General features: G+C 43.0%; 1 protein-coding gene across 8 annotated transcripts in view; it reads right to left on the bottom strand.

Moving 5' to 3' along the window:
• Positions 1-15,079, bottom strand: part of DOCK9 (dedicator of cytokinesis 9) — a 162,972-nt gene that overhangs the window by 114,286 nt on the left and 33,607 nt on the right. For 3 of the 8 annotated variants that reach the window (XM_066620092.1, XM_066620099.1, XM_066620098.1), the window contains exon 1: positions 2,138-2,378. The exons of the other annotated variants lie outside the window; for them this stretch is intronic. In XM_066620092.1, the coding sequence (XP_066476189.1) occupies positions 2,138-2,254 (117 nt within the window). In that variant the 5' untranslated portion in view covers positions 2,255-2,378. Of the gene's footprint in view, positions 1-2,137; positions 2,379-15,079 lie in introns of those variants that run through there. 8 annotated transcript variants of the gene reach the window in all.

Below are 15,079 nucleotides of genomic sequence, written 5' to 3'. Positions count from 1 at the left end.
CCAGTTGAGTTAGGTGAAGTGCTGGGTGGTGGAGGGGCAGCAGGAGGGTGGAATGGAGGTGGGGAGGGAGTGCTTTTGGGCAGGGGGAGGGTGGACAGCACAGATCAGGTCCAGGAAGAGGCAGGATTGACAGAGCAGGCCTCCACCACATCCTACCTCCCTCGTGAGCCTGAAGGCCCTACATGGGGCTGCTTGGATGTGTGCCAGCTAAACAGCTGGTGCAGATCCAAGTAGCACCATTGAGGAGGCTGGGGCATTACTTGGGGTAAGAGCAAAAATATCCCCTTACCCCAAGGCAGTGGCGATGGCAGGGGTGCGGGCTGCACCAGGTGACATGCAAAGGGAGGTGACACAGTACTGGCCAAAAAAATTTAAAATCTTGTTGTTTTTGAATAATACCATCAGGTTATATATCATTTGATGTGTAATTTCATCTAGAATGCAATGAAACAATCCATGCTGAAATATCTCTATTCCAATGTTATAGTCAACCAATTATAGTAAAAAATCAGCAGGGGCAGGGCAATGGTGCATCACCACACCCACCGCCCAGGGCACTGCCCCACCCACTGCATGGGAGGAGGTCCATCATGGAGACGATGAGCTAGCCTCCCGCACCCAGTGACACAAACCCTAGTGATGCCACTGCCCCAAGGAGACCTCTGGCTGCTCCTTACTAATGTTGGATACCACAGAGGCCATGCAGCCTTGCTGTGCCTGAGCTAGTTAGGATTCAGCTGTAAAATCAAGTAACATCTAAATATATTCATTATGCTAAATCATGGTTGAGGAAAATCTATTTTAAACCATGGTTCCAAATACTTGTTTCTGACCAATCATGGTTAGCTAATCAGAAGTAACTATAGATAAGTAATATAGTTAACAAAACAAAAAAAGCCATTGTTAAGTATTATTTGTTTCACAATTTCTGTATAACAGGAACTATGTGCATTTTACTCCACACGTACCTGGAATCCATGCATAAGTTTCCATTTCACATAGAAAATGTGAGAAGAAATCAAAATTGCTAGTGTTTCTTCCCCTGCCTCCTGCTTGCTTGCAGTGTGCATAAGAGCTGCACTTTACAAGGTGATATGTATAGTAACATAACTCAATTTAAAAGTTTATTTTGCAGATAAAATAAGACTCCCCAAAAGCCAATAGCTCTAAATAAGAAGAGTTAATAAGCCTTCCTCAAAGGGCCCAGAAAACTTGTTCAGAAAGTCTTTAGTGAAAACTTGGACACAGCATAGAATACACACCCAAGGATTACTGGCTTTGCAACACAAAATACTAAATGAGGGGTGTGGCTCACTTTTCCATTCTATTTTGTTACCAGTACACACTTCCTTTGGTATCAACTTAAGAGCTATTAAAACATAACATTCTCTTTTTACTCCCAAACACTTATGAAAACATAATAAGATACTCCCCAGCCACAGTGCATATGAATAAACAAAAGCATAAATATCTGGGAGACAAAATTCACTCTGATGTTGCAAGAAGCATGTGCAGTCAGAAGCGAGCAGTATAACCTTGCTTGCACTATACAGACTGCTTGTACAACATATATTATTATACAAAGCAGAATCTGAACATTTCTCCTTCAGAAAGTATATTGCTTTTTTGTTTTTCAATGAAAAACAATTCACAAATTAAAACTATTAAAATCCTCAGTAAGCACATGTTAAAAGCACTGCCTTACAGGAAAATAACAAGAGCAATAATATATGTGCGCTGCAAAGATTAAATTACTTCCAAAAAAAAAAACAACCTTAACTGAAAAATAATCAGAAACAGCAGAAATTTACTGCAAAGAATATTTATATTGTTTCAAATATCAGAGAACTATGACTTCCTCCTTTGATCTATTATACTAATTTAATACCAGACAGACATATAGGAAAGAACTGAAAACTGTTAATTGAACTATAAAAGAGGAAGGTATGTTATAGAATATAGCTACTGGAAAGGACACAAAAGTTAGACTACAAGGGAACAGCAAACATTACAAGGTACATACTACATTACATACTACAAGGTATGACCTATCAGTCAGGAGAAAATTAAGCAGTTTTACAAGCTAGCAGGACTTATCAGCATAAACATTTATCTATGCAATCTCTCAGACCCTTACCAAAACTTCTACTGGACTGTTCACTTCTGCTTCAGAAGCTGCTGCATCCTGGCACTTTTGTGGAGATTCTATAACAAGTTCCTTTTTAATGCTTTTACTATTTGTTCTTGCCAACATTATTATCACAAAAAATTAGACACTGTCATAAGCTGGAGTAGTTTTATCTTCTGACAACAGCATTCCAGTGACCTAGAGAATATGAATGCAATGAACTATACGGAATACAAAGTAGTTGTACTCCTTCACAGCCGTCTGAGTAAAGTTATGGTGGGAATGCATGACAGATGAAGGCCAGCCTCTGCAGGAGGAGGGAGGAAGTGTGGGAGGAGAGGTGGATCCATTCAGCAACAAAAACACAAAACAAATTCTGTAAAATCAAATTAAACTCTGCAGCTTAAAATCCTCCAGATAAGCAGATCTTCAAAATCATTCACTAACAATGCAATGAAAATCCTAACTCAAGTCAGAGTTACCATAAAGGATAGAATTATTGATATAACAGGAAAAGTTTGGTGTTCATGCACTTGAAAGCAGTTTCATCTTCCCTTAGGTCTTCAAACCTAAGACCAAATGTCTTATGTCTTTAAATGTCCATGTCTTTAAGATACTGTATTTTGCAGAGTAAAGTCTTACCAAAGCTGTGTACAGATGGCTAACTTTATAATAGAAGGATGCAGACAATTCCACCCATGTGCTTTTCAAAAATGTTTTACTGCGTTCTGCCCAAGGTTTAAGGCTGCCTAAAACAAGGCATAACACTGGCAGATAACCAGAGTATCTATTCAATTAGGTTGAAACACAAGAACCAAATTTGTAACCAATAAGAGGTTAAGAGCAAAAGGCATAAGCCTGGGGGAAGATAATGCATGAACAAGAGGGCACGCAGCATGATTAAGTAGGGATACCATTATAATAGCCTATTGATCAGGCAAAGTCTGCCAGCAGTCGTGGAAACATCATTACCTGTGGAATTCCATATCATCTATAAAATCCATATCTAGATTGCTGACTGACTGTTAAGAGAGTGGTTTAACAGCCAGAGCAGGGATATCTAAACTCAACAATCCATTCATTCTTGAAGTTCTTTGGTGACCTTGGGGTGGCCATTATCTCTCAGAGCTGCTTTGAGGATAACATGGACGTGAGGGGAGAAAAAAGGCAGGATAGCAATGTTATTAACACAACAGCTAGCTAAGGTCAGTGTTTTCCAGTTAGATTCTAGAGGCAGCACTACTGTGTGATCTTTTCAGTGTGAGAGCAAAATGAAATAGTCTATTTTGGTGATCACCCAGATGCAGTATATTTCTGATTCAATTCTTAGTCTGGTGCTAACATATCAAAGGAGACAACAGTATCGGCTTTTCCCACATAAGTAATTAGAAATGTTACTGGCATACATTCCCCATACAATCCCTCTAACTTTAAACTCTCACTTTTAAAAATATACATTTGTAGAACAGGGAAATGGGAAGAAAGGGAGTGTCACTTGGACACTCCACAATGATCTGTGAAGATCAGAAATACAGTTCTTTTATACTAGACAAAAAGACTTTGCTGTTACAAGTGGTGTTTTCAATTCATTTTGTTTTATTCCTGAATCATCCCCTCGTATTCATATAACCTATAAACCATAGACAGTGTATAAACTTGTAGCAGACTGTCTGAAAACCTCAACTATTACCAGCAATACATTTCTGGATCATTTTTCTGGTCTCTATATACAGTCAAGCGCCAGTTAACAACAGGGATCGGGACCGCGATCCCCATCGTCAAGCGGTGCTTGATGCAATCTGAACCCTTCGCAGGGAAGGGGATGCTCAGCTCCGCTCACCTCCAGAGAGTTGTCTGAGCCTCCCAGAGGCAGCGCACATCCTAGCACTGCCTCTGCGAGGCTCAGACTAAGGGAAATTGAGGCTCTCACACAACTTCTGGTTTCACGGAGGAAGCCAGAAATCACACAAGAGCCACAGTTTCCCTCAGTCTGAGCCTTGTAGAGGCAGCACTAGGACGTGCACTGCCTCTGGGAGGCTCAGACAACCCTCCGGAGGCGAGGGGAGCCCAGCTCCCTTCGCATTCAGAGAATGGGAGTGTGCATCCCCAATGACCACATGTGGTCATCACATATGTGATCCTGATGTTAGCTGGTACATTGCTAAGGAGTGCAGGCCTGTACATCAACAGACCATAATAAGAAATACTGTACAGACACTACTCTTTCTGGAACTCAGTTCAAGCTTGCAGGACTCCATCTTGACCTCTGTTGGCCACAAGGTGTCATCTCATGCAGTTCATGTACTTTGGGGAAAAGGAACAATGTTGCAATCTCTTATTTTGTGAATCTTCCATCTCCTGTTGGTAGCTACAGGCTGCATTCACAGACCCAGTAGGACAGAATCTTTTTACATTATCTGCACGTCTGGGGACCCTCCCACACCCATATTACAAGTAAGATTTGTTTTCATAGTCATTCTTGTAGCACGTGTTTTTCTTCCTTTACATTCTTGCTAAATTGAAGAACTGAACATGCAGGCCAGCAGCCTGCGCTCTAGAACAGAGGTGTCAAACAGGCCCGCAGAAGCTCTTTATAGGGCCCTCAGGCTCTCCCAGCACTACCTTCAGCTGCTCTCAGCTGCTGAGCTCACTACTGGAAGACAGCCTACATGATAACTGAGCTCTCCATAGCTTGAAAATACGATCAAGATTTGCGTATTTTCCCTTTCTGCTATTTGCACCTAATATGCTCCTAAGTGAAAACAGAGTGCTTATTTCTTATCATGACCAGTGTAGTGATGTCACTTCCTGCTTAATGATTTTACTTTTGGCCCTCAGCAGGCATCATGAATGCTATTCAGCCCTCCATATGAAATGTGTTTTGCCCTGTTCTAGAGGGTGACTAACTGAATGTCAACAGGAAGCAGGAACTCCTGCTTCCCGTTAATTCCAGTCAGTTTCTTCTCTGTAGTGTGCATTCAATTCTTTAGCAAGAAGGTAAAGGAAGAAACTCTTGTGCTACAAGCGCAACTATGAAAATAAAAGGTACTTGTAATGGGCATGGGGCTGCTTTTTATATAGGATATCTGCAGTTTCTGGAATCAGTAGGGGGCCAGAAACACAGCCCCCATGGATATCAGGGCCCACCTGTATATTATTTATATTTTGGCTATATTGAAAGCACATTGCACCCATATTAGTGCTAGATTCTGTTTACACACCATCACACATTAACACACACACAAAAACAACCCTAATTAAGCTCCTAGTAAGAGTCATATGAAAGAGTTTTATGAATGACTACCCCCAGAGCAGCAAACAGGCAGAATCCCAAATTCAAATACATATTGGGGCATTCCAGTCAGGTGTTCACTACCTGATACAACTGTTGCATGTTAATGTATCATGTCAAAATTTCCATATTGTATGAAACCCCTGAAAAGATTTCCCAACCATACTAGATATATTGAAGCGTACTGGGTCAGTTACTATCTCTCACCTCACATACCTCACTTTTGTTGTGAGGACAAGAGGAGGGAACTATGTACACCATCCTGAGCTCTTTGGAGGAATTGCAGTATAAAAATATGAAAATAATATATCCATATTCTTTATGAGGAAGTTCTCTTTCCTTCCATCTGTTACTTAAAATGATGTTTTTTATTTCTGCACAATACTATTTGAACCCTTGTCTATGGAGCCGAGTATTTGATTGTAACCACATCTCTCTGAATGTTGCAGTAAAGGCTAGTCTCCCATCTCCTTCTGAGAAAACCATTTATTAATAATACCCCACACAGCAACCATGACAACATTACTGTCTACGATACTGCCTTAACATTTTCAACTTCTATCTGGCTGCAACAGAGGGAGAGGAAGAACAGCAAGTCTCCTTGGTCAGCCTAAATGTACAGTATACATACAACAAACAAGGATGGGGAAAGGGTGTAAGTCAATCAGGAGAAGATGCTTTTCAGCACAGCGTGCCTAAATGAAGCATCCACTCTTGACCTCATATCCAGGGCATAGTGTCCTATAAAGGTTGATGGCACTGACCACACTGCAGCTCTGTGAGCAGGACACCTCTCTGGCTGGCAACAGAAGATGAGCGCATTCCCTTGCAGTTTGCTTTTAATGAAGCAATAAAGCCAACTAAACCTTCTTAGCTAATTCATAAGTCAGGAAAGTTTTGATCACCCAGTGGGCTAGATGCTGGGTGTAACATTTAGGTTTTAGCAGTGTCCTCAGTAGCATATGAACAGCTTGCTGTTTTCAACATAGAAGAAAAATAACTAATCAAGCATGTGCACAACACGTTCTTCCTTTGAAGAAGTCAGCGTGAAGTCCTGACTGATGTGGAATGCTGCACCCACCTTGAGAGGAAATAAAAAGGCAGTGTGTGGTCTCCCCACCACTTTATCAGGATGCAGTCTGATGAATAGCAGGTCAGATCAGATTGCACATTTTGCTGACTCTCTGTGACAAACTAATGGAACACAGCCACTCTCTCTCTTCAGCATCACAAACTACCTAGAAGAGTTGTTGAAAGCTATGGGGTATCTGCTCAATGGAACGTACCTAGAGAAGACTGTCTATTTTGTCCAGTAGAGGCTAGAATGAGAAGGCTGACCAAAATGCTCCCCAAAACAGGTATGTAAAACCCTACTGCACTGGCTCCTAAACTGGTGGGTCGCAACCCAACAGCCTGGAACGCACTGGCCAATGCCTCTTTAAGGGATAGGGAGGGGGGAAGGCAGTAATGTGTTCCCCAGGATTGCACTGCTGCCAGAAGTTGGAGGAGAGTTTTATATTTACCTGCAGCCAATGCTGCAATCCTGGAGTGTCTGGGGGGTGGGCAAGCCCTCAGCAGGGCTCCTCTGCAAAAGTGTAAAAAAAAAAGAAAAGAAAAGAAAAGAAGAAGAACCAGGCACTTCTGGTTGGGGATGAAACTGAAGTGCCTGTTTTTTTTCCTTTTCTTTTCTCTTTTCACATTTTTGCAGGTGCCGGGAGCTCTGAGGAGGGCTTCCCATCACCCCCCAGGACTGCAGCTCTGGCTGCAGGTAAGTAGTAAAACCCATCTCTTGTCCCCAGCAGCACCACAATCCTAGGGATCGTGTTGCTGATTTCCTCCCTTCCCCACAACAACTTACAATGCTCCCAACTCCCTTGTAGGAGTTTGGTAAGGACTGCTCTAGTGCACTGCGGATACCAACTACAATAATCATCAATTGGTCTGATGCAATTGATTTCTAAGCATCTCTACAATCTCTCAAATTCAAGGAAACAAAGTGGTTGTTTTCTGAGTTATTACCACAGATATTCACCTATAGGGCAAAAAATTTCTGCTAATAAATCAGACTTAGATTATCACCTAGCCTTATCTCTGAGGTGCTCAGAGAGGCAGAGCTTTTCAAGTCAAAGCACCACAGAAGTAATGCAGAGATAATAAGAGGGCTGTTAATCTCCATGGTAAACTCCTTGGAAAACTCCAGCCAAAGTTAACCTTTTATTCTCCTCCTTAGAAAAGGGCTAAAAGCTTCAACTGAAATCATGCAAACCTCGATCCATTTTGCAAATGCAGCTACAGCCTCATTCCATGTTGGAAATGTTTACATTTTGCAGAGGTCTGTTTTTCTAAACACCAGGATGTAATCATCGTTTCCATTTTAAACAAAGTCCCAGGCTACAATTCAGTGCACCATTACTTAAGAATAATACCCATGGAAAGTAATGGGTCTACTTCTGAGTAAATAGGGTTGCAACTATGTACAGCTGCATTTGTCACAATCATTCTTTGTTGCTTGTCTCTCTGCTGTGAATTGAATTGCACACTCCCATAACCTCTGTCTTAACACACACACACACACACACACACACACAGAGCACCTTAAAGAAGGATTTGATTAATGGTTCTCCTGCAGTGTTTCCCAACCTTTTTCACTTTCATATCCCTTGGTGGCCCACTTCCATAAACTGTATCCCGCATATTAGCTGAATGTTTGTAATTAATATTAATATAAGCCCTCCTCTATATGAAAACCCAAACTTCATGTATTCATCTCAGTATTTTTTCTTTTTATCTGTTTGAAGACCTGAAGACTACACCTTTTCACTGTTTTACACTAGAGCAGTGATTTTCAACCTTTTACATCTCATGGCACACTGACAAGGCACTAAAATGGTCAAGGCACACCCCCAGGTTTTTGAAAATTGACAAGGCACACCATGCTGCCAGTGGGGGCTCACATCCCCCATTGGCCCTATTAATAAATGACCTTCTCCCAAATTCCTGTGGCACACCTGTGGACCACTCACGGCACACCAGTGTGCCACAGCACAGTGGTTGAAAATGGCTGCACTAGAGGTATCCTGAGAAATTCTTAGTGATTATGTTTCAGCTTTTTAACGTGCTTGTTTTCAATCACTGATTCGAGCAGGTTAAATTAATAAAATACCTGGGGGTGATTTTTCACTATCAAGGTGGCCGTTTGGCCCATAAAAACTATGTCGGTCAACCAGCACAGAAAACATCTGGTGCCATTTATCGTTTTTATTCATCCAAAGGCGCCAAATTTCTCCCTGCGGCTCTAAGGCTGCATAATGCTAAAACTAGGGCTCAATTGCTTTATGGTTCTGAGATCGCCCCATATTTAAACACCAGGTCTTTAGAGGTGATCCAGACCAAATTTTTGCGTCAACTGATGTATGTCCCCCGATGTGTGCTGAATGCTGTGGTTAGGCTGGAATCCGGTACCCCAAGTATAGAGATGTCGATGTGGCTAAATGCCTTGCATTATTTCTTGAAGATTCTCTCGAGGCAGGGTAATTTTACTCATTTGATCTTTTTGGATCCCTTTATAGGCTCCTGGGAAAAGAGGTGCCTGGACTACTTTAATTTTTGCGATCTTTCCCCTGAGTCTTTAACGATGATGAGCCCGGGAGATGCAAAAGAAATTTTGCGTCAGAGGTTGGTGGATCTTGAAATGAGATCTGCGAGAGCCAGACTTTCTACATATGTTTTTCTTGCGGAGCAAGCTCTTATGCTTTCTCCTGCCAGTTATTTTTATAACATCGTTATTCCAAAATTCAGGATTGCTTTTACTAAAGCCAGGTGCAATGCACTTCTATCAGCAGTTCTTTTGGGACGTTATGCAAGGCGTCCTTATTCAGAGAGACTGTGCCCCTGCCATAATAATGTGGTGGAGACAACTGCCCACATTATTCTGCAATGTCCAAATTATGATGATTTGCGATCTAAATAATTTCCCCAATTTTTGGTGCTGTAACGGGGATGCAGGTGGAGGAGCAGCTTGCTTTTCTGCTATCTAATGTAAATCCTGATATATCGCTCAGGGTGGCCCGTTTCTGCCATGCTGCACAGTTGATAAGAAAGAAAATCGAGAGTATAAACTGATGGTTTTATGATTTTATATATGTGTAAAGGGATGTTGGTTTTAATTTTGTGTATTTTGTTGTGTTGATTTGTGACTAGCTGGTTGGATGACCGTTAATAAAGTATCTGATCTTCAATCACTGATTCATACATGAATTGATGACCAAAAACTAGCTATTGGTGGGGCTTTCACAGCCAACTAGCTACCTCCCTTCCTGCTTTGCTGGCCCTACATTGCATTCTGGAGCAATGCCTGCCTTTTTCTGTCATTATTCCATTCTTTTTCAAGTACCTCAAAAGGTCCTGTCAAGTGTCCCTGGGGGTACATGTTAAGAACAGACCTGCTGGATCAGACTGGATCAGATCAGTTCATCTAGTCCAGCTTCCTGTATCTCACAGCTGCCCACCAGATAACGAGGGACCTGCATCCCGGTGCCCTCCCTTGCATCTGGCAGGGGAAGAGGAGAGGCAGGGAAGCAATCCCCAGGATCAAGTCCATATGGGGGGCGAGGGGGAGGTGCTTGTGATTTGCTTGTGAAGGCAGGACTGCAGCAGGCTGCAGGAGGTACGGGGAGCCCTGCGCAGCCCTCCTCAGCGCACCCCAAGGCTTGGAACTTTCCCTGAAAGCGGGCACAAAGCACTACCGTTTTGCATGAGGCACTTTGCACCCACTTTCAGGAAAATTCCAAGCCTCGGGGAGGGCTGCGCAGTGCTCCCCACACCTCCTGCAGCCCTGCCTTCACAAGCACAAGCAAGGTACAAGCACCCCCTCACCCCCCCTTAGCCCTTCCCCCACAAGAACTTACTGAGGGAGTAAAGCTCCCTCAAAGTTTGAGAACCACTGCTCTAGCCGTTTGCTTCACAATGGTGCCACAATTTCCCACTGCATATGCACGCATCTGGTGAGGTAGGACAGGAAATTAGTTATCATGATGTTATGCCACCCCAGCCATGAACATCTCCTCATCAAGTTATCCAGCTCCCTGCCCTTATGAGTCATTCAGAGTCTGATGAGTTTTCTTTTTGTTAGTTGAGATATATAAAGGAGTTCCATTTAGGATGGTAAAATAAAAATCTGCCATCTTGTTCCATGTATATTTGTTCCAGCCTGAAAGATTATGATGACCCAAAAATTATTTCTCCTAAGCTTCCTTGGCCACTTCTAAGAGGACACACAACATGGGTAAGATCATGCATGTGTAGTCATACCCCCTATGCAGTCTACCTAGCGTTTATATTTTAAGGCAAGGGTATCCTAATAGTATCTTCCTAATATAGTACCATCCTAATAGTATCTTCACTGTACATTTTTAGGTCTTCTATGGGAGCAGCCACTGTTGCAACTGTCATTAAGAAGTTGGGGAAGGCTCGGAGGAAATCAAGGACGTAAATGTTTCTGACAGAGCCTGGTTCTGCTGCCAGCACCAAAGAGGAAAGAATGATGGAGTTGTTGGTGCTGACAGAAGTTAATTGTCAATAATGATAGCAGGGTACAGTTGAGGGTACTGTTGTTGACTGGTACTGACATCTATGCCAATGCTAATGTGGAGACTGCAGGCAGCACTGGCACTGGGGCCAATAGAGGCTCCTTTGGTTTTTAGGGTGCTGGATGAAGATGAAGACTCAAGGCGCAATAAACAGAGATGGTCCCTGACCCTAGAACCAGCAGGACTAGCCCATGACAAATATTTGTGATGGCAACAGGAGTTTGGGGAATGTCTGTATTTGAGTATCTGGAGCTTGTCATCCAATGCCATCTATTGGAGTCTGTGGCTTAATAGGGAGGGTGATGGTCTCACTGTTTCCATGTTCTCTCCCACAGAAATAGTATATACTGTTAGTAAATAAACAGTTATCAAGGGCAATTAAAAACAAGAACTACCCTTATGTTTACCTCTAAATACCATTAGAATGTCGAATGCCAGCAAAAGCTATGTGAGAAATGACCTGAGGGACTGAGACTTTTCTCTGACCTGTTTGCCTCTCACCAATTCTGGCAATAAGAACATAATAAGAACACTGCTGGATCAGGCCAAAGGCCCATTTAGTCCAGCTTCCTGTATCTAACAGTGGCCCACCAAATGCCCCAGGGAGCACACAAGACAACAGGCACAACCTGTGTCCTGGTGCCCTCCCCTGCATCTGGCAATCAGAGGTGGCTTGCCTCTAAAACCAAGAGCCTGCACATACCTACTATGACTTGTAACCCGTAATGAACTTCACCTCCAGAAATTTGTCCAATCCCCTCTTAAAAGCATCCAGGCAAGATGCCATAACTACTTCTTGTGGCAAAGAGTTCCACAAACTAATTACATGCTGGGTAAAGAAATTAGAAGAAATTTCTTTTGTCTGTCCAACTCTCTCAACACTCAGCCTTCATGGATGTCCCCAGGTTCTGGTGTTATGTGAGAGGGAAAAGAGTATCTCTCTATCCACCCTGTCCATCTCCTGCATGATTTTGTATGTCTCAATCAGGTCCCCCCTCAGGCGCCTCTTTTCTAGACTGAAGAGGCCCAAATGTTGTAGCCTTTCCTCATAAAGGAGGTGCCCCAGTCCAGTAATCATTTTGGTTGCTCTCTTTTGCACCTTTTCCATCTCCACTATATCCTTTTTGAAACATGGTGACAAGAACTGGACGCAATACTCCAGGTGTGCCTAACCATCGATTCGTACAACGGCATTACAATATTAGCTGTCTTATTCTCAATGCCTTTCCTAATGATCCCAAGCATGGAATTAGCCTTCTTTACTGCCGCCGCGCATTGAGTCGACACTTTCATCGAGCTGTTCACAAGGACCCCAAGATCTCTCTCCTGATCTATCACAGACAGCTCAGAACCCATTAGCCTGTATGTAAAGTTTTGATTCTTTGCCCCAATATGCATTACTTTACACTTATTTACATTGAAACGCATCTGCCATTTTGCTGCCCAGTCTCCCAGTTTGGAGAGATCCTTCTAGAGCTCTTCACAATCTCTTCTGGTCTTCACCACTCAAAAAAGTTTGGTGTCATCTGGAAACCTGGCCACCTTGGTGCTTAGACCTGCCTCCAGGTCGTTTATGAACAGGTTGAAAAGCACAGGTCCCAGGACAGATCCTTGGGGCACACCGCTTTTCACTTCCCTCCATTGTGAAAACTGCCCATTGACACCCACGCTCTGCTGCCTGGACCTCAACCAATTCCTAATCCAGGAGAGGATCTGCCCTCAAATTCCCTGATTGTGGAGCTTCCTCAGCAGCCTTTGGTGAGGGACCATATCAAACACCTTCTGAAAGTCCACGGGTTCCTTAGCAAGGCTTGTTCATCTATGTGTTTTAAGATTTTATCTTTGATGAGGCATTCCACCATCTTACCTAGAACAGATGTGAGGCTGACTGACAAATAATTTCCCGGGTCCCCTCTCCTTCCCTTTTTAAATCTCTAATCTCCAAGACTAGAGTATATGTTGGTATTGATTACTTTGCCATGGAGGTCGCCTGCATCCTCAACAAAACCCCAAAAGGTCTTTCCAATGCAGGGGCAGCCTTGCCAGGAAGCTGACAGGAGTGCTTAATTTGCATAGCTAAATGAGGAAACCCAACCTTCCAGCCCATTACTGACTGAGCTGCTTTAACTAGTTGCAGCAACAGCAGTGATGGAGCATGCAAAACATAGTGATCTTTTTTAATTGCATGCTAACAGGTGTTGTGGATCTGCTCCAATTCAGGTGACAGATTTGCTCAGGCTGCTCCTATTCCTGAGGGTGCCAAGATGTCCACCACTGGGGAAGTGATGAGGGGGTGGCAGCACCAGCTCCACCCCTGCAGCCTCTGCAGGAGCAGAGCCACAACAAAGAACAACCGAGTCCACTGTTCTTTGCTTTCTCTTTACGGAAGTCAGCAGCTATAGGAGCAGAGGTGGGAAAGCAAAGAGCCCCCAGCTGGGTTGGTCTTTGCAGCTGCTCCACTCCTGCAATGGAGAGTAGTAGCTACAGGCTGCCTGATGGGCTTTCTCCTACTCCCCAGGATGGCAGCTGCCCCAATTCATTAAATAGCTGGTGAGTCTCACTCCCAGGCTAACCTGCCTCTCCCCTTCCCTTTTAGTCAACCTACTAGACTTGAGCATCTGTAGAATTTCTCATCCAGGAGGGGCCCGGAACCAAATTCCCGTATATAAAGTGAGGGTCCACTACAGAAGCTATCTTTTCTAGAGAAGCTATTCTTCCTAGAGATAAGAGCTGCCTTGCTACTGGGCAATCAAAACACTCTATCTCGGTGAAGTGGTGGGGAAGCAAGGCCAGGTGGCTTTCACTCCACCATTCAGGTCACTTGGTGACATCAAACCAAATTTATTTAAGTCTAGCAACTGTTACCCTGCAGGTGCCTGATCTTGCCTGATCTCAGAAGCTAAGCAGGGTCAGGCCTGGTTAGTACTTGGATGGGAGACCGCCTGGGAATACCAGATGCTGTAGGCTTATACCATAGTCTTTCGAGACTGAAGGTTGCCAACCAAGTATCAAGAAGTTCTGCATGTTTTTTTCCCCTCAGTTTGCCATGGGGGAGCCTAATGATGGGACACAGAAGACACCCACTTACAAGAGAGTAAGTGCAGGGACCATGAAGTATTGGGATTGGGACATATCTAAGTCTCAAGGGCCAGGGGCTGTTCACAGCTAGAGGCAATCTTTTTATTACAATTCAGCCTGTCAACTTCACTGGGTTTAACATAGTGATGTATTGGGGGGGGCCTATAGGCACTGTTTTTGAGTTCCATTCCAACTCCATTTGCTGGGGGTTAATGGTTACTGTATCCACTTGATGAAACCTTTTCTTTGGGCTCATTCAGCTGAGTTTGGCCATTTTCCATCAGCCTGCTTATACTTTTTCTAGTCACCTTTTTTCCTATCAACTCTTCAGATCTAACCCAGAGTTAGGAAATTTCGCACTGAAGAATCTGAAAATTGAAGTAACATTCTGGAGCTAAGTCTTGCCTTCCATTTATTCTATATCTTAATTGCAGTTGATATAATAGATAAATATGTTTTTATTATAGTTTCACTTGAAATACAAAATCATGATCTCTTCTGAGAAACTTATAGTTAAAAAATTTTTTCTGTTATTATCAGCAGATCAGAATGGAACCATAACTGCATCTCTCAGGGAAAAGGGGAAAGAAGGCAGGATGACCAACAGCAGCCATGCCTACACGGAGAGCATTGAGTCCCAGGGATTACTATACAAAGAATAAAATGCACAGTAGTGTCTGCAGGTTGAAAAAAATGTGAAAATCTGTGGACATGAAAAAGGCAGACACAGTCAAAATGCTGTTCATTAAAACAGCTCCTGCAGTGATCTTTTGATCAAAGGTAGTCTGGGACACAATTACATTAACCTATGCTGTTCAAATGTGTGGGCTGCAATCTTCTTATAACCAGTTTACTGAACAATGGTCTTTATTCATTACTTAATTGGAATGATATCATGGATCAAGTTGAGCCCTCCATATACTTATCTTGATAATAGTACATTTTATTTTGTGAGTATGTCTATGCATTTATATGTATATGCATACACAGTTT

The sequence above is a fragment of the Tiliqua scincoides genome, chromosome 3 (assembly GCF_035046505.1).
Source record: "Tiliqua scincoides isolate rTilSci1 chromosome 3, rTilSci1.hap2, whole genome shotgun sequence".
Classification (NCBI taxonomy): domain Eukaryota; kingdom Metazoa; phylum Chordata; class Lepidosauria; order Squamata; family Scincidae; genus Tiliqua; species Tiliqua scincoides.
This window is presented reverse-complemented; position numbering and strand designations above follow the sequence as displayed.